Here is a 27,500-nt window from a genome sequence, read left to right as displayed (position 1 = left end):
CTGGAAGGCCAGGAGAGGAAGAGCCTGAAGATTATGAGCCAGCTGAAGATGAAGATTTTGATGCATATAATGAGACTCATTTATCTACTAGAGTTCACAAGTCATTTGAAAGTAGCACTATCAAGCAGTCTTCTGTTAGTAGTACACTTATCTCAAGAACTGAGCAGCTAATGTCAACAAAGACATATGATTCTGAGGAAGATTATGAACCAGATGAAATTAAGGAAATACTAGGTGATGAGCCAGAAACTAGAGATGGAAACAAGGAACCTAGGAGGTCTAGCCCTCGTAGGCCAGGAGAAAAGCCTGATGCCAAAAGAGTTAGTCCACATGATGCAGTTAAAGAACCAAAGAAAGGTAGCCCAGGTGACAAAGATAAAGAGCCCAGAAAAATTAGCCCTGGAAGACCTGGTGATAGAAACAAAGAACCTAGAAAGGTCAGTCCAGGAAGGCCAAGTGACAAAGACAAGGAACCCAAAAAAGTTGGAAGGCCAAGTGAAGCAGGGAAAGAACCCAGGAAGTATAGTCCTGGAAGACCGGGTGAGAAAGACAAAGAACCTAGAAAAGTTATTACTGGCAAGCCAAGTGATAAAGAGAAAGATCCTAGAAAGGTCAGTCCTAGGAAACCTAGTAAACCAGATGATGAAGAGCCAGTTTCAGGGGATGATTCTGAAACATATGAGTTGTCAACAACAGTACGAAAAACATATGAAACTAGTGACATCAGGCGATCTGCTGTTAGCAGAGCAGTGGTTTCTCGGACAGAGAAAATTGTGACCAGCCACACAACTGAGTCTGATGAGGAACTCAAAAAAATACGAACACCAAGAGAAGAATCTCCAGAGAAACCAGACAAGAAAACATTGAGCAAAGAACCAGTTGATGATGAAAGAGAGCCTGCCAAACGAAAACCAAGCAAACCAGGTGATCGACCAGAGAAGGGAAGGGTGAAACCTGGAGATGGGAAGATGAGTCCTAGAAAACCGGGTGACGAACCAGAAGTTACGAAAAAGAAGCCCGGAAGACCAGGAGAAACAGACACAGTTAAAAGACCGAGCAAAGATAAGCCTGGTAGGCCTGATGATGATGATATAAGGAAAAAACCAAGTAGACCAGGTGAAGAGCCTGAAAATATAAAGAGAAAACCAAGCAGGCCAGGCGAGGAAGAACCGGAAGATGTTAGGAGACCACGCAAACCTGGAAAGCCTGATGAGAAAGAGCCTGAGGATGTCAAGAGGAAGCCGGGCAGGCCAGGCGAAGAAGAACCAGAAGATATTAGGAGGAGGCCAAGCAGACCAGATGAAGATGAACCTGAGTATATTAATATGAGAACAGATAGACCAGACAAAGAACCCTTAGAAATAAATAGGAGACCAGGCAGACCAGGAGATGAAGAGCCAGAAGACATGAGGGAAAGACCAGATAAGCCAGCTGAACCTGATACATACAATTCTGAGATAAATGTCACAAGTAGGGAAACCTTAGAGAGGAGTGCTGTTCATAGATCCACTATTAGTACAGTGGTATCTAGAACAGACGAATTTGTGACAAGCCAAAGCATTGATTTTGAGGATGTAGAAGATACAAAATCTGTGCGAAAACCAAAGGAAGAAGCACCTGGAAAGAAATCCATAAAACCAATGAGTGGAAAGCCAGGGGTCACAAAGAAAGTAAGTAGACCAGGTAATGAAGAGCCTGAGGATATCAAGAAACATCCAGGCAAAACAGGGAAGCCTGGTAGGCCGAGTGACAAAGAACCAGAGGAAACCATAAGAAGACCAGGCAAACCTGGAAAGCCAGATGATGAGAAACCTGAAGATAGCAAAAAGAAACCAAGCAAACCTGGTAAGCCAGGTAAGGATGAGCCTGAAGATCTTAAGAGGAGGCCAGGGAAACCAGGTAGGCCAGGCGAAGAACCTGAAGACATAAGTAGGAGACCAGGCAAGCCCAGAAAGTCAGGAGAGGAAGAGCCTGATGACATAAGGAGGAGACCAGGCAAGCCTGGAAGGCCAGGAGAGGAAGAGCCTGAAGACGTAAGGAGGAGACCAGGCAAGCCCGGAAGGCCAGGAGAGGAAGAGCCTGAAGACGTAAGGAGGAGACCAGGCAAGCCCGGAAGGCCAGGAGAGGAAGAGCCTGAAGACGTAAGGAGGAGACCAGGCAAGCCCGGAAGGCCAGGAGAGGAAGAGCCTGATGACGTAAGGAGGAGACCAGGCAAGCCCGGAAGGCCAGGAGAGGAAGAACCTGATGACGTAAGCAGGAGACCAGGCAAGCCTGGAAGGCCAGGAGAGGAAGAGCCTGAAGACGTAAGGAGGAGACCAGGCAAACCTGGAAGGCCAGGAGAGGACGAGCCTGAAGACGTAAGGAGGAGACCAGGCAAGCCCGGAAGGCCAGGAGAGGAAGAGCCTGATGACGTAAGGAGGAGACCAGGCAAACCTGGAAGGCCAGGAGAGGAAGAACCTGATGACGTAAGCAGGAGACCAGGCAAGCCTGGAAGGCCAGGAGAGGAAGAGCCTGAAGACGTAAGGAGGAGACCAGGCAAACCTGGAAGGCCAGGAGAGGAAGAGCCTGAAGACGTAAGGAGGAAACCAAGCAAGCCCGGAAGGCCAGGAGAGGAAGAGCCTGAAGACGTAAGGAGGAGACCAGGCAAGCCCGGAAGGCCAGGAGAGGAAGAGCCTGAAGACATAAGGAGGAAACCAAGCAAGCCTGGAAGGCCAGGAGAGGAAGAGCCTGTTGACGTAAGGAGGAAACCAAGCAAGCCTGGAAGGCCAGGAGAGGAAGAGCCTGATGACGTAAGGAGGAAACCAAGCAAGCCTGGAAGGCCAGGAGAGGAAGAGCCTGAAGACGTAAGGAGGAGACCAGGCAAGCCCGGAAGGCAAGGAGAGGAAGAGCCTGAAGACGTAAGGAGGAGACCAGGCAAGCCCGGAAGGCCAGGAGAGGAAGAGCCTGAAGACATAAGGAGGAAACCAAGCAAGCCTGAAAGGCCAGGAGAGGAAGAGCCTGAAGATGTAAGGAAGAGACCAGGCAAGCCTGGAAAGCCAGGAGAGGAAGAGCCTGAAGACGTAAGGAGGAAACCAAGTAAGCCTGGAAGGCCAGGAGAGGAAGAGCCTGATGACGTAAAGAGGAGACCAGGCAAGCCCGGAAGGCCAGGAGAGGAAGAACCTGAAGACGTAAGGAGGAGACCAGGCAAGCCCGGAAGGCCAGGAGAGGAAGAGCCTGAAGACGTAAGGAGGAAACCAAGCAAGCCTGGAAGGCCAGGAGAGGAAGAGCCTGATGACGTAAGGAGGAGACCAGGCAAGCCTGGAAGGCCAGGAGAAGAAGAGCCTGAAGACGTAAGGAGGAGACCAAGCAAGCCCGGAAGGCCAGGAGAGGAAGAGCCTGAGTTAACAGTAACAAGAAGGGAAACCTTAGAGAGGAGTACCATTCAAAGGTCCACAGTTAGTAGTACTATGGTATCGAAAACAGATGAATTTATTACAAGTCAGACCACTGACTTTGAAGAATCTGAAGATTTTATAAAAAGACTAAGCAGGCCAGGAGAGGAACAGCCTGAAAACGTAAGGAGGAAACCAAGCAAGCCCGGAAGGCCAGGAGAGGAAGAGCCTGAAGACGTAAGGAGGAGACCAGGCAAGCCCGGAAGGCCAGGAGAGGAAGAGCCTGAAGACGTAAGGAGGAAACCAAGCAAGCCTGGAAGGCCAGGAGAGGAAGAGCCTGAAGACGTAAGGAGGAGACCAGGCAAGCCCGGAAGGCCAGGAGAGGAAGAGCCTGATGATGTGAGGAAGAGACCAGGCAAGCCCGGAAGGCCAGGAGAGGAAGAGCCTGAAGACGTAAGGAGGAGACCAGGCAAGCCCGGAAGGCCAGGAGAGGAAGAGCCTGAAGACGTAAGGAGGAAACCAAGCAAGCCTGGAAGGCCAGGAGAGGAAGAGCCTGAAGACGTAAGGAGGAGACCAGGCAAGCCCGGAAGGCCAGGAGAGGAAGAGCCTGATGATGTGAGGAAGAGACCAGGCAAGCCCGGAAGGCCAGGAGAGGAAGAGCCTGAAGACGTAAGCAGGAGACCAGGCAAGCCTGGAAGGCCAGGAGAGGAAGAGCCTGAAGACGTAAGGAGGAAACCAGGCAAGCCCGGAAGGCCAGGAGAGGAAGAGCCTGATAATGTGAGGAGGAGACCAGGCAAGCCCGGAAGGCCAGGAGAGGAAGAGCCTGAAGACGTAAGGAGGAGACCAGGCAAGCCTGGAAGGCCAGGAGAGGAAGAGCCTGAAGACGTAAGGAGGAGACCAGGCAAGCCCGGAAGGCCAGGAGAGGAAGAGCCTGAAGACGTAAGGAGGAGACCAGGCAAACCTGGAAGGCCAGGAGAGGAAGAGCCTGAAGACGTAAGGAGGAGACCAGGCAAACCTGGAAGGCCAGGAGAGGAAGAGCCTGAAGACGTAAGCAGGAGACCAGGCAAACCTGGAAGGCCAGGAGAGGAAGAGCCTGAAGACGTAAGCAGGAGACCAGGCAAGCCCGGAAGGCCAGGAGAGGAAGAGCCTGAAGACGTAAAGAGGAGACCAGGCAAGCCCGGAAGGCCAGGAGAGGAAGAGCCTGAAGACGTAAGGAGGAGACCAGGCAAACCTGGAAGGCCAGGAGAGGAAGAGCCTGAAGACGTAAGGAGGAGACCAGGCAAACCTGGAAGGCCAGGAGAGGAAGAGCCTGAAGACGTAAGCAGGAGACCAGGCAAACCTGGAAGGCCAGGAGAGGAAGAGCCTGAAGACGTAAGCAGGAGACCAGGCAAGCCCGGAAGGCCAGGAGAGGAAGAGCCTGAAGACGTAAGGAGGAGACCAGGCAAGCCTGGAAGGCCAGGAGAGGAAGAGCCTGAAGACGTAAGGAGGAGACCAGGCAAGCCCGGAAGGCCAGGAGAGGAAGAGCCTGAAGACGTAAGGAGGAGACCAGGCAAACCTGGAAGGCCAGGAGAGGAAGAGCCTGAAGACGTAAGGAGGAGACCAGGCAAACCTGGAAGGCCAGGAGAGGAAGAGCCTGAAGACGTAAGCAGGAGACCAGGCAAACCTGGAAGGCCAGGAGAGGAAGAGCCTGAAGACGTAAGCAGGAGACCAGGCAAGCCCGGAAGGCCAGGAGAGGAAGAGCCTGAAGACGTAAGGAGGAGACCAGGCAAACCTGGAAGGCCAGGAGAGGAAGAGCCTGAAGACGTAAGCAGGAGACCAGGCAAACCTGGAAGGCCAGGAGAGGAAGAGCCTGAAGACGTAAGCAGGAGACCAGGCAAGCCCGGAAGGCCAGGAGAGGAAGAGCCTGAAGACGTAAGGAGGAAACCAGGCAAGCCCGGAAGGCCAGGAGAGGAAGAGCCTGATGATGTAAAGAGGAGACCAGGCAAGCCCGGAAGGCCAGGAGAGGAAGAGCCTGATGACGTAAGCAGGAGACCAGGCAAGCCCGGAAGGCCAGGAGAGGAAGAGCCTGATGACGTAAGGAAGAGACCAGGAAGACCAGATGAACCTGATACATATGAGGAAACTGAGTTATCTGTAACAAGAAGGGAAATTTTAGAGAGAAATGCAGTCCAAAGATCAACAGTAAGTACTTCTTTGGTGGCAAGAACAGATGAATCTGTGATAAGCCAAATCACCGAGTTCGAAGAACCTGAAGACATGAAGAGAAGGGCAAGCCGACCAGGGAAGCCGGGTAAACCAGGTGATAAGGAGCCTGTGGATAGTAAAAGGAGACCAGGAAGGCCAGGAGAGGAGGAACCTGAAGATGAGAGAAAACCAGCTAAACCTGATGACATTACAAGGAGACCGGGCAGGCCGGATGAGGAGAAACCTGGGGATATTAGTAGGAGACCGAACAGGCCAGGTGAGGAACCTGAAACTGACGATATTACGAGACGTTATGACTTGACTACATATGACGACATATCTAGAACTGAAGTTGTACAGGAAACATTAGTACAAAGGAGTATTGAGGAAACATCTTTCCGTAGCACAGTTGTAAGTGAGGCTGTTGTTTTAGATGATACTGTATATTATGTAAGTGACGAGTACATCAGTGAAACAAGTGAAGAGGAAGTAGATGAAGAAACTGAAACACCAGATAAACCAAAGAAGAAACGTTCGCCAAATGATATTTCTAAAAAGAAAACGAGGGAGACAGAGAAACGTCCAAAGAGAAGACCAGAAGATGTGAAGGCTAGGCCAGGCAAGCCTGAGGAAAAGGAACCCACAGGCATTAAAAAGAGACCGGGCAAGCCAGGCGAAAAGGACCCAGAAGAGATTAGGAGAAGACCAGGTAGGCCAGGTGATAAGGAACCTGACGATGATAAGAGAAGACCAAGCAGGCCAGGCGATAAAGAGCCAGAAGACATTAAGAAAAAGCCAGGCCGGCCAGGTGATGAACCTGGAGATATAAGGAAAAAACCAGGTAAACCGGGAGATAAAGAACCTGTGGATGTTAAAGGGAGACCAGCAAGACCAGGTGACAAAGAGCCCGAGGATATTAAGAGAAAACCAGGAAGACCAAGTGGCAATAAGCCAGAAGATACTAAGAAGAGACCAGGTAAACCAGCAGATAAAGAACCTGTAAAAGGAAAGCTAGCTAGGCCAGCTAAACCTGGTGAACCAGCGGAGGAAGAGCCTGAGGACATTAAGAAGCGACCAGGCAGGGTGGGTGAAAAGAAACCAGATGATATTAAGAGGAAACCTAGTAGGCCAGGTGAGAAAAAACCCGAGGACATAGATAAAAGACCAGGCAGGGCAGGTGAGGAAGAACCTGAAGATATTAGGAGGCGACCAGGTAGGCCAGGTGAAGAACCTGAAGGTATTAAGAGAAGGCCAGGCAGGCCAGGCGAGGAAGAACCTGATGATATTAGGGGGCGACCTGGTAGACCAGGTGAGGAAGAACCTGAAGATATTAAGAGAAGGCCAGGCAGGCCAAGTGAGGAAGAGCCTGAAGACATTAGGAGACGACCAGGCAGGCCAGGTGAGGAAGAACCTGAAGATATTAAGAGAAGACCAGGCAGACCAGGTGAAGAAGAACCTGAAGGTATTCAGAAGCAGCCAGGCAGGCCAGGCGAGGAAGAACCGAAAGATATTAGGAGGAGACCAGACAGGCCAGGTGAGGAAGAACCTGAAGACATTAAGAGGCGGCCAGGCAGGCCAGGTGAGGAAGAACCTGAAGACATTAGGAGGCGACCAGGCTGGCCAGGTGAGGAAGAACCTGAAGGCATTAAGAGAAGACCAGGCAGGCCAGGTGAGGAAGAACCTGAAGACATTAAGAGGCGGCCAGGCAGGCCAGGTGAGGAAGAACCTGAAGATATCAGGAGGAGACCAGGCAGGCCAGGTGAGGAAGAACCTGAAGGCATTAAGAGAAGACCAGGCAGGCCAGGTGAGGAAGAACCTGAAGACATTAAGAGAAGGCCAGGCAGGCCAGGTGAAAAGGAACCTGAGGACATTAAGAGAAGGCCAGGCAGACCAGGTGAGGAAGAACCTGAAGATATTAGGAGGCGACCAGGCAGGCCAGGTGAGGAAGAACCTGAAGATATCAGGAGGAGACCAAGCAGGCCAGGTGAGGAAGAACCTGAAGACATTAGGAAGCGACCAGGCAGGCCAGGTGCGGAAGAACCTGAGGACATTAAGAGAAGGCCAGGCAGGCCAGGTGAAAAGGAACCTGAGGACATTAAGAGAAGGCCAGGCAGGCCAGGTGAGGAAGAACCTGAAGATATTAGGAGGCAACCAGGCAGGCCAGGAGAGGAAGAACCTGAAGACATTAAGAGAAGGCCAGGCAGGCCAGGTGAAAAGGAACTTGAGGACATTAAGAGAAAGCCAGGCAGGCCAGGTGAAAAGGAACCTGAGGACATTAAGAGAAGGCCAGGCAGGCCAGGTGAGGAAGAACCTGAAGACATTAAGAGAAGGCCAGGCAGGCCAGGTGAGGAAGAACCTGAGACATTAAGAGAAGGCCAGGCAGGCCAGGTGAGGAAGAACCTGAAGACATTAGGAGGCGGCCAGGCAGGCCAGGTGAGGAAGAACCTGAGGACATTAAGAGAAGGCCAGGCAGGCCAGGTGAAGAAGAACCTGAAGGTATTCAGAAGCGGCCAGGCAGGCCAGGCGAGGAAGAACCGGAAGATATTAGGAGGAGACCAGGCAGGCCAGGTGAGGAAGAACCTGAAGACATTAAGAGAAGGCCAGGCAGGCCAGGTGAGGAAGAACCTGAAGACATTAAGAGAAGGCCAGGCAGGCCAGGTGAGGAAGAACCTGAAGACATTAAGAGAAGACCAGGCAGGCCAGGTGAAAAGGAACCTGAAGACATTAAGAGAAGGCCAGGCAGGCCAGGTGAGGAAGAACCTGAAGCCATTAAGAGAAGGCCAGGCAGGCCAGGTGAGGAAGAACCTGAAGACATTAAGAGAAGGCCAGGCAGACCAGGTGAGGAAGAACCTGAAGCCATTAAGAGAAGGCCAGGCAAGCCAGGTGAGGAAGAACCTGAAGACATTAAGAGAAGACCAGGCAGGCCAGGTGAAAAGGAACCTGAGGAAATTAAGAGAAGACCAGGCAGGCCAGGTGAAAAGGAACCTGAGGACATTAAAAGAAGGCCATGCAGGCCAGGTGAGGAAGAACCTGAAGACATTAAGAGGCGGCCAGGCAGGCCAGGTGAAAAGGAACCTGAGGACATTAAGAGAAGGCCAGGCAGGCCAGGTGAGGAAGAACCTGAAGACATTAAGAGAAGGCCAGGCAGGCCAGGTGAAAAGGAACCTGAGGACATTAAGAGAAGGCCAGGCAGGCCAGGTGAGGAAGAACCTGAAGATATTAGGAGGCAACCAGGCAGGCCAGGTGAGGAAGAACCTGAAGACATTAAGAGGCGGCCAGGCAGGCCAGGTGAAAAGGAACCTGAGGACATTAGGAGAAGGCCAGGCAGGCCAGGTGAGGAAGAACCTGAAGACATTAAGAGAAGGCCAGGCAGGCCAGATGAGGAAGAACCTGAAGACATTAAGGGAAGACCAGGCAGGCCAGGTGAGGAAGAACCTGAAGACATTAGGAGGCGACCAGGCAGGCCAGGCGAGGAAGAACCTGAAGATATCAGGAGACCAAGCAGGCCAGGTGAGGAAAAACCTGAAGGCATTAAGAGAAGGCCAGGCAGGCCAGGTGAGGAGGAACCTGAAGACATTAAGAGAAGACCAGGCAGGCCAGGTGAGGAAAAACCTGTTGACATTAAGGGAAGACCAGGCAGGCCAGGTGAGGAAGAACCTGAAGACATTAGGAGGCGGCCAGGCAGGCCAGGTGAGGAAGAACCTGAAGGTATTAAGAGAAGACCAGGCAGGCCAGGTGAGGAAGAACCTGAAGACATTAAGAGAAGACCAGGCAGGCCAGGTGAAAAGGAACCTGAAGACAAGAGAAGACCAGGCAGGCCAGGTGAAAAGGAACCTGAAGACAAGAGGAGACCAGGCAGGCCAGGTGAAAAGGAACCTGCAAACATTAAGAGAAGACCAGGCAGGCCAGGTGAAAAGGAACCAGATGACATTAAGAGAAGGCCAGGCAGGCCAGGTGAAAAGGAACCTGAAGATATTAAGAGAAGACCAGGCAGGCCAGGTGAAAAGGAACCAGAAGACATTAAGAGAAGACCAGGCAGGCCAGGTGAAAAGGAACCTGAAGACATTAAGAGAAGGCCAGGCAGGCCAGGTGAAAAGGAACCTGAAGATATTAAGAGAAGACCAGGCAGGCCAGGTGAAAAGGAACCAGAAGACATTAAGAAAAGACCAGGCAGGCCAGGTGAAAAGGAACCTGAAGACATTAAGAGAAGGCCAGGCAGGCCAGGTGAGGAAGAACCTGAAGACATTAGGAGGCAACCAGGCAGGCCAGGTGAAAAGGAACCTGAGGACAAGAGAAGACCAGGCAGGCCAGGTGAAAAGGAACCAGAAGACATTAAGAGAAGACCAGGCAGGCCAGGTGAAAAGGAACCAGAAGACATTAAGAGAAGACCAGGCAGGCCAGGTGAAAAGGAACCTGAAGATATTAAGAGAAGACCAGGCAGGTCAGGTGAAAAGGAACCTGAAGATATTAAGAGAAGACCAGGCAGGCCAGGTGAAAAGGAACCTGAAGACATTAAGAGAAGACCAGGCAGGCCAGGTGAAAAGGAACCTGAAGACATTAAGAGAAGGCCAGGCAGGCCAGGTGAAAAGGAACCTGAAGATATTAAGAGAAGACCAGGCAGGCCAGGTGAAAAGGAACCAGAAGACATTAAGAGAAGGCCAGGCAGGCCAGGTGAAAAGGAACCTGAAGATATTAAGAGAAGACCAGGCAGGCCAGGTGAAAAGGAACCTGAAGATATTAAGAGAAGACCAGGCAGGCCAGGTGAAAAGGAACCTGAAGATATTAAGAGAAGCCCAGGCAGGCCAGGTGAGGAAGAACCTGAAGATATTAAGAGAAGACCAGGCAGGCCAGGTGAAAAGGAACCTGGAGACGTTAAAAGGAGACCAGGCAGGCCAGGCGAGGAAGAACCTGAAGATATTAAGAGAAGACCAGGCAGGCCAGGCGAGGAAGAACCTGAAGCCATTAAGAGAACACCAGGCAGGCTAGGTGATAAGCCAGGAGATGAAGAACCCGAGTATATGAGTACAGGTTTGCCAGATGAAGAAGAACCTGGGGATATTGTGAAAAGACCAGGCAGGCCAAGTAGGCCAGATGAGGAAGAACCAGATGCTATTAAAAGAAAACTAAGCAGGCCTCTTAGGCCAGATGAGGAAGAACCAGAAGATATTAAAAGAAAACCAGGTAGGCCAGGTGAAGAAGAACCAGAGGGTATTAAGAGAAGACCAGACAGGCCAGGCGAGGAAGAACCTGAAGACATTAAGAGAAGACCAGGCAGGCCAGGTGTACCAGATGAGGAAGAGCCTGAGGATATTAAAATGAGACCTGGCAGGCCAGATGCGGAAGAACCAGAAGACAGCAAAAGAAGACCAGGCAGGCCAGATGATAAAATGAGGCCAAGTAGACCAGGTGACAAGAAACCTGAGGATGAGGGTGAACTTGATGATGATGAAGAAAGGAGACCAAAAAGACCAGGTGCAAAAGACACTATTACAAAAAGACCAGGTAAACCAGGTGATGAAGAACCTGTAGACGTAAAGAGGAGACCAGGCAAACCAGGAAAGCCTGGTATGACTGATGTAACAGAACCTGAAGATGCAAATAAGAAACCAAGCAGAAAACCTAGCCGGCCCGGTGAAAAGGAACCAGCAACACCTACTAGAAAACCTAGTCAACCTGGCGATAAGGTACCAGTGACATCTAGTAAAAAACCTAGCCGTCCTGGTGATAAGGAACCAGTAACACCTGGTAGAAAACCTAGTCAACCTGGCGATAAGGAACCAGTGACACCTGGTAGAAAACCTAGCCGTCCTGGTGATAAGGAACCAGTAACACCTGGTAGAAAACCTAGTCAACCTGGCAATAAGGAGCCAGTGACAACTGGTAGAAAACCTAGCCGTCCTGGTGATAAGGAACCAGTAACACCTGGTAGAAAACCAAGTCGTCCAGGTGAGAGGGAGCCTTCCCCATTAGTAAGAAAATCAGTAGATAGGGAGCCTGGAGCGACAAGGAAACCAAGTAAGACAGGAGAGCCTTTGAGGGACAGGAGAACACCTAGCAGATCAAGTCTTGACAGAGATGATGACATTACACGGCGAAGGATATCATCAACTCGCAGATCCCCATTCACAGGAAGGGAGGGCACCCCAGAATCCGATGACCTGCGACGAGGAGTACGAAGGGTTTCTCATCCAAGGAAGAATTCTCTTGATTATACTCACGGTCGGAGACCAAGCCCTGACATTGAAGGCAGGACTTACAGCACTCAGAGCCTTTCTGGAGTGTCTACTACAAGCTCTGTCCCAAGTTACATGAGACCTCGAGGTGAATCTTGCAATTGCCGTCGCCATACACCTGAAAGAGACATTCATGAAATTGAAGACTCCATCCTCAACTCTTACAAGTATACACGATGCACCAAGAAGATCACCAAGCCACCTGTCACCTACCACTACACTTACACAATTTCACCAGATCCCTCAGCTGGAGGAGGTGGTGGTGGGTCTTATTCAGTATACTTTGGACCAAAAGACAAACCTACCCCTACTCATGCAGCTGGGTTGCCAACTCGAGTTTCTCCAGCAAGAGAAACTCCACAAGATGATCCTTCTGGGCAGCCAGAGGACAAAGGTCGTCCAAGGGATCAAGCCCCCAATCTTTTAGATAAACAGCCTGATGACAAGGGTCGTCCTGACCGCCCCGATGACAAAGATCGTCCGGGAGTGACTTATTATTATGTAGATAAGTTTGGACATCGTGTGCCAGTTCCTGAAGGAGTACATCCAGATGACAAAAGTCGTCCTGGTCACCCTGATGAAAAAGGTCGTCCAGATCAGCCTGATGACCAGGGTCATCCTGTCCACCCATCAGATCGTCCTGATGACAAGGATCGTCCAGGCCGCCCTTCAGATCGCCCAGATGACCAGGATCGTCCAGGAGTGACCTACTATTATGTGGACAAGTTTGGGCACCGTGTGCCAGTCCCAGAAGGAGAACGTCCAGGTGACAGGCGTAGCCCTGATCGTCCTGAGGACCAGGGTCGTCCTGGCCATCCATCAGATCGCCCTGATGACAAGGATCGTCCTGACCGCCCTTCAGATCGCCCTGATGACAAAGATCATCCAGGCCGCCCTTCAGATCGCCCTGGTGATCAGGGTCAACCTGGGCAGCCCTCGGATCGTCCAGGAGTGACTTACTATTATGTGGACAAGTTTGGGCACCGTGTGCCAGTCCCAGAAGGAGAACGTCCGGGTGACAGGCGTAGTCCCGATCGTCCTGATGATCAAGGACATCCAAAACATCCCGCTGACAAGGATCATCCTGACCGCCCTGATGACAAAGATCGTCCAGGAGTGATCTATTATTATGTGGACAAGTTTGGACATCGTGTGCCAGTCCCAGAAGGAGAACGTCCAGGTGACAGGCGTAGTCCTGATCGTCCCAATGACCAGGATCGTCCAGGCCACCCATCAGATCGCCCTGATGACCAGGGTCGTCCTGGCCACCCTTCAGATAAGCCAGATGATCAAGGTCGTCCAAGCCACCCCATAGATCGTCCTGATGGCCAGCCTTCAGATCGCCCAGGAGTGACTTACTATTATGTAGACAAGTTTGGGCATCGTGTGCCGGTCCCAGAAGGAGAACGTCCGGGTGACAGGCGTAGCCCTGATCGCCCTAATGACCAGGGTCATCCTGGCCACCCTTCAGATAAGCCAGATGATCAAGGTCGTCCAGGCCGCCCTTCAGATCGCCCTGATGATCAGGGTCAGCCTGGCCAGCCTTCAGATCGCCCAGGAGTGACTTACTATTATGTAGACAAGTTTGGGCATCGTGTGCCGGTCCCAGAAGGAGAACGTCCGGGTGACAGGCGTAGCCCTGATCGCCCTAATGACCAGGGTCATCCTGGCCACCCTTCAGATAAGCCAGATGATCAAGGTCGTCCAGGCCGCCCTTCAGATCGCCCTGATGATCAGGGTCAGCCTGGCCAGCCTTCAGATCGCCCAGGAGTGACTTACTATTATGTAGACAAGTTTGGGCATCGTGTGCCGGTCCCAGAAGGAGAACGTCCGGGTGACAGGCGTAGCCCTGATCGCCCTAATGACCAAGGTCGCCCTTCAGACCGCCCTGGTGATAAGGATCGTCCAGGCCGCCCTTCAGACCGCCCTTCAGATAAGGATCGTCCTGATGACCAGGGACTTCCAGGCCGCCCTTCAGATCGACCTGATGACAAGGATCGTCCAGGCCGCCCTTCAGATCAACCTGATGACCAGGGCCGCCCTGATGACAAGGACCGCCCAGGAGTGACTTACTATTATGTGGACAAGTTTGGGCATCGTGTGCCGGTCCCAGAAGGAGAACGTCCAGGTGATAGGCGTAGCCCTGATCGCCCAAATGACCAAGGTCGCCCTTCAGACCGCCCTGATGATAAGGATCGTCCAGACCGCCCTTCAGATCATCCTGATGACCAGGGTCAGCCTGGGCAGCCTTCAGATCGTCCAGGAGTGACTTACTATTATGTGGACAAGTTCGGGCACCGTGTGCCGGTCCCAGAAGGAGAGCGTCCAGGTGACAGGCGTAGCCCTGATCGCCCTGATGACCAGGGTCGTCCAGGCCGCCTTTCAGATCGTCCTAATGACCAAGGTCGCCCTTCAGACAGCCCTGATGACAAGGATCGTCCAGGCCGCCCTGATGACAAGGATCGTCCAGGAGTGACCTATTATCATGTGGACAAGTTTGGACATCGTGTACCAGTCCCAGAAGGAGAACGTCCAGGTGACAGGCGTAGCCCTGATCGTCCTGAGGACCAGGGTCGTCCAGGCCGCCCTTCAGATCGCCCTGATGACCAAGGTCAGCCTGGGCAGCCTTCAGATCGTCCAGGAGTGACTTACTATTATGTAGACAAGTTCGGGCACCGTGTACCGGTCCCAGAAGGAGAACGTCCAGGTGACAAAGGTCGGCCTGATCAGCCTAATGACCCGGGTCGTCCTGGCCGCTCATCAGATGGCCCTGATGATAAGGGTCGTCCTGGCCACTCATCAGATCGTCCTGATGATAAGGGTCGTCCAGGTCAGCCCTCAGATCACACAGGCAACCAAAATCTCCCATCAGATAGAAGTGACGGTGTTGCCTATTATTATGTAGATAAATTTGGACATCGTGTGCCAGTTCCAGAGGGAGATCATCCTGCCACTGGAAAGGAAGTAACAAAGCAAGATGATGTGACAAGCAATGTGGTGAAATTAGACAAAACTCAGCATACTAGCCAACATCAGGCCGCCAGTCAGAGGTACACTTCACACACAACCCATCAGACATCTCGAGATATTACTCATGCCACACATGAATCACATAGCAATCAACCCCAGACAACTCCAGAGGGAGATGTCAGGGGGAGAGAAACACACCAGACACCAGACAGAGACACACGACCTACTCCAGATAGGGACACAAAAGCACCAGCAGATGGGACAGCTGATGTGACATATTACTACGTAGACCAATATGGACATCGTATAGCTGCTTCGGAGTATGACAAGCGTGACAAATCCACAGCATCAACAGTCATTCGTGGGAAGGTGCAACCCGCTACGAGCATCACTCGTGGAGATTACCTCGGTTATGAGCGTGATGACAAGGGTAGAATTCTGACTTCTCCAGAGAGACAGTTGATCACAGATCATGGTAATCGACTTGGAATGACTGACCGTAGTGGTCACTTGGTCTCGGGCCACACATTTACTACCATTGACGGACGTCCAACGCACGACCATCCCGCCGGTTACATCAGACACGAGCATGATGGCGACGGGTCGTGGCGGGTCGTCGGCGGCCGTGATGCCCACATGACGTCCACCAGCTGGGAACAGGACCAGCTGTCTGCGAGTGAGCGCCGTAAGTCGCCGGTTGTCGGCTGTAACTCAGGTGGTTGAGCAGCCAGATGGGCCAGCCTAAGCCGGCCTCGCTCACATTCTTGCATCGCCATGTTGCTTCATGCGTTCCTAACAGCTTCTTTTTTTAACAATTATCTTCCCAAACTGTCCTTTATATTTGACTTTATTTTGGGCACCGTTCTTTGTTCTGCCCTCAAACCACGTTTCTGCGGTGACCATTCAGTAATTGAGTCACCAATGGCACTGCACTGACATTATCTCAAATCATCGCGACAAAGAACGGTCCCACTGATTGTGCTCCGACACAAACACTCTCCTCCCACATACGCACACTCAGAACTCGGGAAAACTGCAGCAGAATATTCTGACTGATTATACCCTTTTCCCTTAACAGAAACGAGGCACTCCATGGCCTTTCCCTCCTTTAATTTACCATTTCAATTATGTTTAATTCCGATTTAGAGGACCTTAAGGTAGGTCTAATCTGTATGGTAGATAATCCTCCCATATTTTTCCCATTTACCGTTGTAGTTTATTTGCAGGTGTTGGATAACATGGATGGATTGCAACAAATAAGTACATTTCTTTTCCTAGAATATGTGTATATTTCACTTCTCTTTGACGAAATAGTAAGAATATTATAAACTAATTAATATAAATGTCTGCGGAGATCAAACATCCTCTTCGACAGGTATTCTGACCTAAAACGATGACGGTTATTACACGCACACCTGACAGAAGTCCATTTTAACATGGTTGCAGCGGAACAACGGGCGATTCTCCACGGCACTTTAGGCGCTGTTGTTTTCTTGTACACAAAACCGTGAATCCTGTTAGGCGTGTTAGCTCGAAACCCTTTGTTTATTATCACTGCCAGGCACACAGTCCTTGGGGAGTTCGAGTTTATTTCCTGTTGAACTTGGCATGTAATCATACCCATCTTCCTGCGTCTGTCAGTGACGTAAAAGGCAACTGTAATTCGAGTTGTGGACGATGAGCACGTCCCAGTGACGTCATGCATGGATCCGTGACGCCACGCATGGTTTTGACGTACAATGCACGATCTCTCTAGAAGGCATGAAATGGAATGGTGTTCCTCTCTTTCTCGCCCTCCCTCCCTCCATACAATATAATATATATATATATATATATATATATGTGTGTGTGTGTGTGTGTGTGTGTGTGTGTGTGTGTGTGTGTGTGTGTGTGTGTGTGTGTGTGTGCATACACATATATATTTAATAGAAATAATATAAATATTTATATATATACATATATATATATATATATATATACACATATGTATATGTATATATAACGCATATATATATATATATATATATATATATATGTATATAGATATATATATATAGATAGATAGATAGATATTATATATGTATATGCATAATGTATGAATATATATGCATAATGTATGAATATATATGTATAAACACATATGCATATATATAGTATATATATGAATATGTTATATATAATTTATATATATATATTTATATTATATAAATATATACATATGTATATGTATATATAACGCACATATATATATATATATATATATATATATATATATATATATGTATATATATAAATATATATATATATATATATGTGTGTGTGTGTGTGTGTGTGTGTGTGTGTGTGTGTGTGCATGTATGTATACATGTGTGAATATGTGTATACACACATACATACTTGCATACATACATACATTATATATATGTGTGTGTGTGTGTGTGTGTGTGTGTGTTTGTGTATTTATTTATGATACATATGTATGTATATATACATATATGTATATATACATACATATAGATATATATACATATATATATATATACATGTATTTATGTGTGTGTGTGTGTGTGTATGTGTGTGTGTGTGTGTGTGTGTGTGTGTGTGTGTGTGTGTGTGTGTGTGTGTGTGTCTACACACACACACACACACACACACACACACACACACACACACACACACACACATACACACACACACACATATATATTCACATATATACACACACACGCACATACACACACAAGCATACACACATGCAGACACACACACATACACACACACGCATACACACATGCAGACACACACACATACACACACAAACACATATAATATATGTATAATATAGTACATAAAGTATATGTGTATGTAATACACACACATATATATATATATATATATATATATATATATATGTATTATTTACATATATATTTGAATATATATTTATATATATATATGTATTTACATATATATATATGTATATATACATGTATACATGTGTACATGTACTCACACACAAATACATACATACACACATGTGCGTGCGTGTGTGTGTGCGCGAATTCCGTGTTTATAGACATGCTATTTCGATCCCGCCTCCTCTCCGACGCCTCCGATCTCCTCGACGTCGCAAGACCGTTATGGAGGAAGCTGGAGGACCGGAGGTGACGTCAGGGCGCCGTTGTGTGCAGCGCAGGAAGGCCAACCCTTCTCTCGGGGCCGGCGGGAGGAAGCTCGTGGGGGAGGGGACGGGCGGGGTCAGAGAGAGGGGGGGGAGGGTGGACGATCCGAGGAGGGGGAAGGGGGGAAATGGGGCGATCAGAGGGAGGGAGAAAGGGGGAAGGGGGTAAGGGTGAACGATCCGAGTGATGGGGAAGGGGAAAAGTGTGTGTGGGGGGGGGGGGGGGGGAAGGGAGTACGATCCAAGCAAAAGGTCATGAGAGAGAGACTGATTAGAGTGGGGTGGGGGGGGGGGGAAGGGTGGACTTGTATAGATTTATTTTTTTTTTTTTACATTTCAGTTGTAGGGCGTGGGTTGTATCTCGTTATGAATTCGTTCTGCCATTGTAGAGAGGTCGAATGCGCGGTCGTTGTTACAAGGGGGTCGTTTTTTCCGGGGCCATGTGTTTTAGAGATTTCAGGGGAAGGGGTGGATGCATACATGGTGCCAGGGCTGCGTGTGCTCAAATGGGGCTGTATGTCCTTGTTTTGTTCAATTTTGTTACTGGCGACAGAAGATGCAAAAGGCTGGGTCAGTTTACGTGATTCAGGGTCACGTTTTGGCAGCGAGAAGACTGGGATGATGCAGAAGAGGATGAAAGTGGGGCGAAGCAGGGAAGAGAACGGATTAGGAAGAATTAAGAACATAGAAAGACAAAGGATAGCTTGGTAAATATGGGAAGAATAGGACATTAGCAATAACGGTAGCATAAGAGGGTAAAAACAGAGGTTATACGCTCGGTAGAAAGAAAAGTATGAACAAAACAATCGAGGAAATGGAAGGGCAGGAGAAAGAAAGGAGCAGGACATTGTTTGAATGTGAGGGGGCGTCTCCCAGGTACGTCTGGGAGGGAGAGCATGCAAGGTCATCCACATTCAACCGTCGCCGTCGAGAGAGCTCGTCGATTCAGATTCTCCGTAGGAATTGGGTGATGAGGAAGTCAGTGTCCTCACGGGGCATTCTTATAGGCTTTATCATGTTCCTTTGAGAACATGATAATGGCGGAAATGAGCTCAGGGTCGTGAAGACGTTGGGGAAAGTGTAAGTACCTCTGTACTGTACACTGAGGCAGGGTGGAAATTCCACTCCCTCCTTCGCGGTTTTGTGTAGGGTTATGAGATGCATCGGGTGTATGTGTTTGTTTATTTCCTTTGTATTTAAGGTCAAAGTAGGGCTAAATAAGGAATTATTTTACCACTGAATGGGGAGGTTGAAGCTAAGGTGATTTCCCCCCAGGTAGTCTTCTGTGTGTCTCTCGTCCACGCTCCGCGGTCAATCTCTGTTCTTAGGGTTTCGTTCATTTTTGTGTGAGCAGGTGAATTTGTCAATGGTTACTGCCGTTATTGCTGATTATGTTCACGTGTTATTATCGTGTGCTTTATCGGTGTGTTCAGAGCCTATAACCGGGAGATAAGAGTGGGAAAAAGATCGTTCAGTTATAAAGAAACTTATTAAGGGAATTTTGCCTGAGCGATCGTTTACGACACGATATGCGGTCAGTGGTGGCCGATCAGCTGGTTGACGGGCGGTTGGGACGCACAGACGCACGCACGTCCACACACACTCACACACAGACGCACACACTCAACACTCACTCACTCACCCATCCCCTTGGAGGCAGGTCGCACTGGTTTTCACGGGAATCAAGAACTGACGCGAGGCTTTTTTTCAAACAGAGTTACTCTCAAGTTTTTGGTTACATCTGTGTGTGTGGAATTCCCTCGTGTACCAAGAGCCTTCAGGAAGAACACGACAACAAAGGTGATTAGAACACGATTTACGTTGTCTCGTCTTGTTCTCCTCTCACGGGGAAGTTCATCTCAGGTGGACAGAACGTTACATGTCGGGAGAGTGAGTTGACCTTTTCATAGTGCTACGGTATTGTCTTGTGTGTGTACTGTGTATTTCTTCGTTATCTATTGATTTTTTGGGTTAGCGTGCTAGTGTCGATACGAATTATAGATGCATTATTAAGGTATTTACATTTGTTACTCAATACGTGGAAATCGAAACTGGAGTACAAAGAAACTCGATCGTCGGAGTGTACGTTCGGAAGCCTTCTCGCGCAGGGTTCCTCAGGGAGGCGAGGTTCATGGGTAGGGGCGACGGGTTATTAGGGTGAGTTGCCACTGTCACGAGTGCTCATGGACGCGTCTTTGAAAATGTTAAGAGTCACTCGCTGGGGGAATTAGTCATAAGTAGCTATACTTGGGTATCCAGAAGGAGTTTTATTGTAGAGCCACTGCGGAAGCGAGTGGCAGTGGGGTGGGGAAGGTGAGGTCAGGGAAGGTTCAGGTCACAATAAGAGCCACTTAAACATGACATTAAGCGCTAATTAGTGGCTGTTGTTGCTAGTTATTTCAGCGGGGGATGAAATGCGAATCGCAGCACCGCACCTCACAAGGGAAGCTTTGCGTTTTGAGTGATGCCAAAGTCCAGACAAGAGTTTTTCGTGTGTTTACCGAAAAGTGTTACGTTGCAAGGTTCTAAGTAGTCGCGGGGGGGGGGGGGGGGTCGGACCTTGTACCAGTAGCGCTCTTCACCTTGACGCTTCCTCACACGTCGCGGCCGATCGTGTACTTTGCTCCGTCCGCCACACTCAACCCCGTTTGCAGTTTACATTCCGGTGCAAAAATCCGCTTTCGTTTTCGTTGTGAAGTGGCGTGAGGTTGCGGGCGACAACGGTACAGTTAGATTTACGGCGTCTTTCTTATTGTAAGAATCTCCTGGCTGTTTATAGGGCAGTGGTTCTTTTGATGGAGTAAAGGCAGCTTCTCTAGTGGCCCGCTCCGCTTGAGCACCAAAGGCCGCAACAAACACACTAGAAGTTCCTCCCGCTGTTTAGTCTGGTACCTCCCGCAGGTGCGCTCGCCCTTTCATCATACTGAGAGCAAAGATGGATAAATATGTCGTGCAGGTTGCATTAGGAGAGAAACCAGTGTGCTTATAATGCGATCATCACAATTGCATCCACACAGACTGTCAACCCTTTTACTCAGACACGCCCCCTCCCCCTTCCCGGAGAGACATGAACGTGAACTGACATGACCAGAGGTGATGAGCGGCCAGCGAGTGACGAATGCTTGTCTGTGTGAGAATCGCGATGCGTTCGTGCGGGCGTGAGTGCGCGCGCCCCGCCATTGTTGCGCTGGTGGTTCCTGCTCGCCTCGTGGTTCTGCTTGTTACCTGTCCATTGTTGACCCTCCTTGTCTCATCTCCTCTCTGCTTCCGGCCTTTGTTCCCGTTTAAGATTTTGAAGGGATTATATATATATATATATATATATATATATATATTTATATTTATATATATACATATATATATATATATATATATATATATATATATATATGTGTGTGTATATATGTATATATATATGTGCATATATATGTATATATATATTTGTATATATATGTACATATGCATACTTATGTGTGTATATGCATATATACATACATATACATATATATGTGTATTTAAATATACATACATACATATACATATATATGTGTATTTAAATATACATACATACATATATAGACATACACACATAGATATGTGTATATGTATATATATATGTATGTATGAAAACAAACGACATGCTTTTTTCCTTCTAAGTGTTGCTTTTGATTTTTTTACTTGACATAAAGGATTGCGATTAAATGTGATTTTGTAATTATATTCTTGTTTATAAATGCTTCAGTGGCGTAGCTTCCTCCACATACATAATCTCTTTCGATTTAATTTTGGTTTGCTTGATTCTGAACACAAGAGGTTCAAAGTGCTTAAAGGGAATAAGCTTTATACATAAAATACACATTCTTTTTTTTTCAACAAGGGTAGCTTCGTTACCTGCTTTTGTGTTTTGACAAAAAAACAACAACATAGGGACATTCAGTGTATTTTATTATGGTGTATTTTATGCACTTCTTCACGCCATGACGAGGGTATGGACGATTATACATCAGACCTCACGCTGTATTTTGCAAGGATACAACTTCTCTTATGTTTCCACGAAGCCATATATATTTTTTCCCTTCAGTTGCCTGTCATGGTGGTTTGTGTGGGGTTATACTCAATGTAACAAATAACCTCATTGTGTATATCCCGCCCTGATTATACAGATATTTATACCCCCATGGATATATGTATTTATATAAAGTGCAACATATATATTTCGTCTCGGTTTTCCCTTTATTGGAATTACAGATCATGAGTCCCTGACCTCCTCCAGTTGCCAAAAAGGATTAGCCACATCTTGCCCATAATCACGGCGACGTCGGGGCCAGTCACACCCCAGGTCGACCTCGCAGCCCCCGCCCGCTCTGATCTTTGTCTTTTCTCTCCCCCTCCCCCCAACCCCCGTCCGTGCCTCCGGCTGTAGGCTCGCGCGTGGTGACGTCATCCTCGAGTGCGACCGTCGAGCACGCAGGCAGCTCCACCTTCAGCGTCAGCCGCGAGGGAGACGACGCCGGAGAGATGAGGGAGGGACGCAGCTTCCTCGAGGACCGGTCCAAGGTCACGGGGTTCTCTGACGTGCTGTCTCGCATGGGCGCCACCGAGGCCGGTGAGTAGCGGGGCACTCGCGCCCTTCGGTTCTCTCGGGCGATTTCTCTGTTTCTCTTTATGCTCTCTCTCTCCCTCCCTCACCCCCCTCCCTTCCTCCCTCCCACTCCCCCCCTACCTTCCTCCTTTCCTCCCTCCCTCTCCCCCCCCTCTCTTCCTCCTTTCCTCCCTCCCTCTCCCCCCCCCCTCCCTTCCTCCTTTCCTCCCTCCCTCTCCCCCCCCCCCTCCCTTCCTCCATCCCTCTCCCTCCCTTCCTCCCTCCCTCTCTTTGTGTCTGTCTATCTATCCATGTATTTTTAGTTATAAGCAAATGATTGAATTTTATTTATACACACATATATTATATATTATTTATATTATATGTTATATAAATATATATACTATATATTATATTATATGTTATATAAATATATATACTATATATTATATTATATGTATTATATATATATATATATATATTGTATATATATATTGTATATATATATTGTATATATATATTGTATATATATTTATATATATTATATATAAATATATATATATATATATATATATACATATATATATATTGGCGAAAACAGGTACACATTGAAATAGGTCTTTGAACGTGACGAGCGTCCGCCCTTCTGCATCCGGTCTACTGTGGGCGGTGGCGACCACAGCATGATTTAGTGTGTCGCCATGAAGTTGCATGATGGAAATGATATGTGTGTGAATATGTGTGTGTTTGTGTCTGTGTCAATGTCTGTGTGCGCATGAACGTCTGTATAAGTCTATTCTCAAGTTTAAAAAAAAAAAAAAAATCCATTACAATCACTCACACCTTCACAAAATAAAATAAAAACTTTGGATTCTTAACAAAACTACGTAATCCCAGCCTTTTCGCAACATCGGTGGCGTTGCAATCAACAACGATCTTGAAGCCCCAGCGTCTTCTATGACCCCCCCGAACCACAAATCTTGAGGAGAGTGGTTTTCGAGAAAGATTGAATAACTGACTTTAGACTCTTTATAAACCAATGGGATATCACGTTTCGCCTTTCGGATTGGCTTGGAAATGAGAACCGGATGCGCGTAGGTGGAATTATCTGTGTGTGTGTAGTGTAGTGTGTGTAGTGTTTGTGTGTTTGTGTCTATAGGTATATATTAATGTTTATATAAGGTAATCACAGTTTTGAAACCTTACCAGAAGAGAGAGAGAGAGAGAGAGAGAGAGAGAGAGAGAGAGAGAGAGAGAGAGAGAGAGAGACAGACAGAGACAGACAGAGAGAGAGACAGACAGAGAGAGAAACACCAAAATAGGCAAAGGAAAAGCTGCATATTCCCCCCCAGACTTTCCTCGAGGAAACACGGCCCAAAAATCGCAAATCAACGCGTCATTGCATGCAACTTGCACTCCGCCTGCCCGAAAGAGAGAGCGAAAAGGAGGTCAATATTTGTATCTTTCATCAATCTGTAGCCTTATGTGCAGGATCCACGGGGCGTGCGCGGGAATACGAGATCTCGATTCGTTATTTTTCTCGTTATTATTTACTGACTTTTCAATTTGTTTTGATTATTTTTAGATCGTTGTTGTTATTGTTATTGTTGTTAAGTGTTATTATTGGTAACTGTTGTTGTTGATTATTGACATTTCATTATTATTATTATATTAATATTATGGTAAATCATCATTATCAACTATATTACCATTTTTTTTTCTCTAAATTGCGATACTAAAGTTAATGATATTATGACATCAATCCTTCGAGACACAAGAAACGTTACGAATAATTCTAGTTTAAGATTAACAGACCTAGCGATACGAAACCTGATAAAAAACCTTATCTGATAATAAATGATCTACAGCTTCTCACGCTCCTTTGAAATCAGATAATTCTTAACGGGTTTTTTTCTTTCTTTTTAAGAAATTTAGACTTGTGTGTGATTGAGAGAGAGAGAGAGAGAGAGAGAGAGAGAGAGAGACAGAGAGAGAGAGAGAGAGAGAGAGAGAGAGAGAGAGAGAGAGAGAGTGAGTGAGTGATTTTATCCGTTCGAGAGTATTTACGTTCCTTTACAACATTCTGCGAATTCCTCACAAACAGCGGAATAATCTTTAAAGGAAAGACAAGAAACTATCTATCTATCTATCTATCTACATTTCTCTCTCTCTCTCTCTCTCTCTCTCTCTCTCTCTCTCTCTCTCTCTCTCTCTCTCTCTCTCTCTCTCTCTCTCTCTCTCTCTCTCTCTCTCTCTTTCTCTCTCTCAATCTATCTCAATCTCTCTCTCTCACTCACTCTCTCTCACTCACTCTCTCTCACTCAATCACTCTCTCTCACTCAATCACTCTCTCTCTCTCACTCACTTACTCACTCACTCACTCACTCACTCACTCACTCACTCACTCACTCACTCACTCACTCACTCTCTCTCTCTCTCTCTCTCTCTCTCTCTCTCTCTCTCTCTCTCTCTCTTATTCTTCTTCGACTTTCACGCTCTCCGGCACTGATGTAAAGCTGTCGTTATTTTTAAAGTACACGGAAGGGTACATGCTGCAGAGTCACGCACAGGCGAAGACATTTCCTAAAATATCAGGAGATTTGTGTGTCGCTGGAGAGAACAAGTGTCACAGACTATTCTTCGCATAAATCGTAAAACATACAAAAAAGGGACAAAATTAATGATAAGAGCCTTGTCGATAGTTAAAAAAAAAAAAAAAAAAAAAAAAAAACATCACTTGACAGACCGCGTCTCACCGTCAATAAAACAGCGTCGGTGCCAACCTGTACATACATTGTCCGAGGCTACTTTTAGGCTCAGCAGTCAGTTTGGGCTGTTTGTGCACACTACAACGTCAACAAACAGTGGGCGGACGTGTACTCAGCCCCTGCCAACCTGCCTGCTCTTCGCCCACTGTTTCCTGAGGGGTTTGTTCGCCCTATGCCCAAGCTATTTCTACTGTTGTGTGCTGGCGCGTGGGAAGAGCGATCGAGCCTGTTTTGTGAAGCCGCTTTAGGCAAACGTCTCGCGAGGTGGATTTCTTATAGTTATCTTATTATTGTTATTTATTTATGTTTTGTAGGATTTTTTGTCTGGGAATTCGTGTAGAAAGTCTGCGGTGGTGGTGTGTGTGAGTTGTTTTATAGCCCATGTGTTAAAACTGCTGCACGATGCTTGGTTTATCCGTTCTCCTGCCTGACTTGACATTTGTAACAAATCAGCGTGCGTTCAGATGGCAAACCCATTTCATCTAACTACATAAACGTGTAGTATGTTGCACTAGGAGTTCGAAAACACGCGAAACAGTTTGACTTCTTTCCAATAGAATAAATTTCGATGATGGATGGCAGAGCTTCCTGTACGCGGAAACTGCAGTATTTATTCAGCTTTTATTAGCTTTAAATCCGTGTAAATAGGACCGAATACTTTCTCATTCTTCTCCCTTGTCATATTGCATCGTGCAAGGTCTCGCTGGTTTTCCTGCAAGCGCCACGCAGCTCGGCTTCCCTTTGAGCGATGGGCAGACGGGTGTTGCAGTGATCGATGCAATGGCACCTTCGCAAACAAGTGCCGTGGTATACCCTGAGGCTGTATATTTTCCCTATCCACAGTCCCCCTTCTGGCGTTTCACCAAACGTGCCCTTCCTCCTCCTTCCAGCCATTCGGTGGGGGTCGGGGCGAGTGTGTTTGTCTGGCGAATAGATGGACAAGGCAGGGTACGGCAGGGGCAGCGGGCATGGCAGGGGAGGGGGAGCACCTGGCTTTCGGTTCCGCCTAACATAACGCCTACGACCCGGGGCGCCCTCTGCTCATTGGCCCTCGTCCCTTACCACAACCGCCTCCTTCCCTTTCACCTTCCCTCGTCCCCTTTCGCACTGTCCCTCCTCCTCCCCTCACATCCTCCTCCCCCCCATCCACCTCTCCTCCTCCCTCCTCCTCCCCTCTCCTCACTCCTCCTCCTCCCATCTCCTCCCTCCTCCTCCCCTCTCCTCCCTCTTCTTCCCCTCGCGGTGCACCCTCACTGTTCTCGACGCGGGAGAGGCCGAAGGGACCCAGTCTTCCTTCCTCCTTCGCTCGCGCGGCCTCAGCCTCTCGCCGGAGATTCCTCGTGTGACGTCGCGAAAATCTGGCGGATTAGGCTCCCCGATTTAACTCTTGTGAAGACACGGGAATCGGCCTGGCCAGGGAAACGCCACAAAGTCGCAGTGGGCAGTGACACAAAATTAATTCGGCCGGTGAAGCGTGAGGCGCATTCCTCGCAGTTGGTTAAGTGTGTTGGTTATAAAAACGTAGTGTTTATCGAATGCAGTTGTGGTCGAAGAGAACCTGCTATTGTCGCGGGTGACAACCTATCTTCAAACGAGGAGCACAGGTAGATGTTTATCTCTAGTGTTAAGTACATATACATATTCGCACGTTACACAGGTAGATAAAACTCTTATCTCCGTCATACAAGCTGTGCATATACGAGATAACACGAGAATCGATCAGGTTTTCGGTGTGTTTTCCCCACAATATCCCCGAGACTGATCATTCGTGCTACAGAGCGCCGTTACTACTCAGCTTATACACATGTGAGATTTCGTTTTGGCCCTTTGAGGAGGAGCTGACATAACCGATGCTGTGGACTCGGCTACTGTAGGAGGATTAGCAAAGACTAGGTCACAGAGCAGTGCTGTGTTGGGCGCCTGGCCTTAGTGATCCCACGTCATGACTATATTACATATATATGTTAATTGTTGTGTAAAACACATACACACGCACACACACACGCGCGCGCGCAGATACACACATATAGATAGATAGATAAGTAGACAGATAGATGAATATATACAGATACAGACATGTGTGTGTGTGTGTGTTGTGTTGTGTGTGTGTGTTTGTGTTTGTGTTTGTGTGTGTGTGTGTGTGTGTGTGTGTGTGTGTGTGTGTGTGTGTGTGTGTGTGCATACATGTGTTTGTTTGTTTGTTTGTTTGTT

General features: G+C 48.1%; 2 protein-coding genes across 3 annotated transcripts in view; both read left to right on the top strand.

Annotated features, from left to right (window-relative positions):
- The window catches only part of LOC125035950 (collagen alpha-1(VII) chain-like), a 5,611-nt gene extending 27 nt beyond the window's left edge, over nucleotides 1-5,584 (top strand). The window contains exons 2-9 of the mRNA XM_047628261.1: nucleotides 92-1,954; nucleotides 2,225-2,293; nucleotides 2,441-2,481; nucleotides 2,662-2,805; nucleotides 2,932-3,142; nucleotides 3,359-3,598; nucleotides 5,312-5,504; nucleotides 5,576-5,584. Of these exons, the coding sequence (XP_047484217.1) occupies nucleotides 92-1,954; nucleotides 2,225-2,293; nucleotides 2,441-2,481; nucleotides 2,662-2,805; nucleotides 2,932-3,142; nucleotides 3,359-3,598; nucleotides 5,312-5,504; nucleotides 5,576-5,584 (2,770 nt within the window). The remainder of the gene's footprint in view (nucleotides 1-91; nucleotides 1,955-2,224; nucleotides 2,294-2,440; nucleotides 2,482-2,661; nucleotides 2,806-2,931; nucleotides 3,143-3,358; nucleotides 3,599-5,311; nucleotides 5,505-5,575) is intronic.
- Nucleotides 5,585-5,627: 43 nt separating this feature from the next.
- LOC125035796 (titin-like) overlaps nucleotides 5,628-27,500 on the top strand; it is a 97,478-nt gene continuing 75,605 nt past the window's right edge. For both annotated transcript variants that reach the window (XM_047628013.1, XM_047628012.1), the window contains exons 1-3: nucleotides 5,628-7,710; nucleotides 8,655-15,443; nucleotides 22,363-22,545. In XM_047628013.1, coding sequence (XP_047483969.1) covers nucleotides 5,628-7,710; nucleotides 8,655-15,443; nucleotides 22,363-22,545 — 9,055 coding nt within the window. The remainder of the gene's footprint in view (nucleotides 7,711-8,654; nucleotides 15,444-22,362; nucleotides 22,546-27,500) is intronic.

This window comes from Penaeus chinensis, chromosome 20, assembly GCF_019202785.1.
Source record: "Penaeus chinensis breed Huanghai No. 1 chromosome 20, ASM1920278v2, whole genome shotgun sequence".
NCBI classification, from domain to species: Eukaryota; Metazoa; Arthropoda; class Malacostraca; order Decapoda; family Penaeidae; genus Penaeus; species Penaeus chinensis.
Note: the sequence above shows the minus strand (reverse complement) of the source record. Positions and strands in the feature narration are given on the sequence as shown.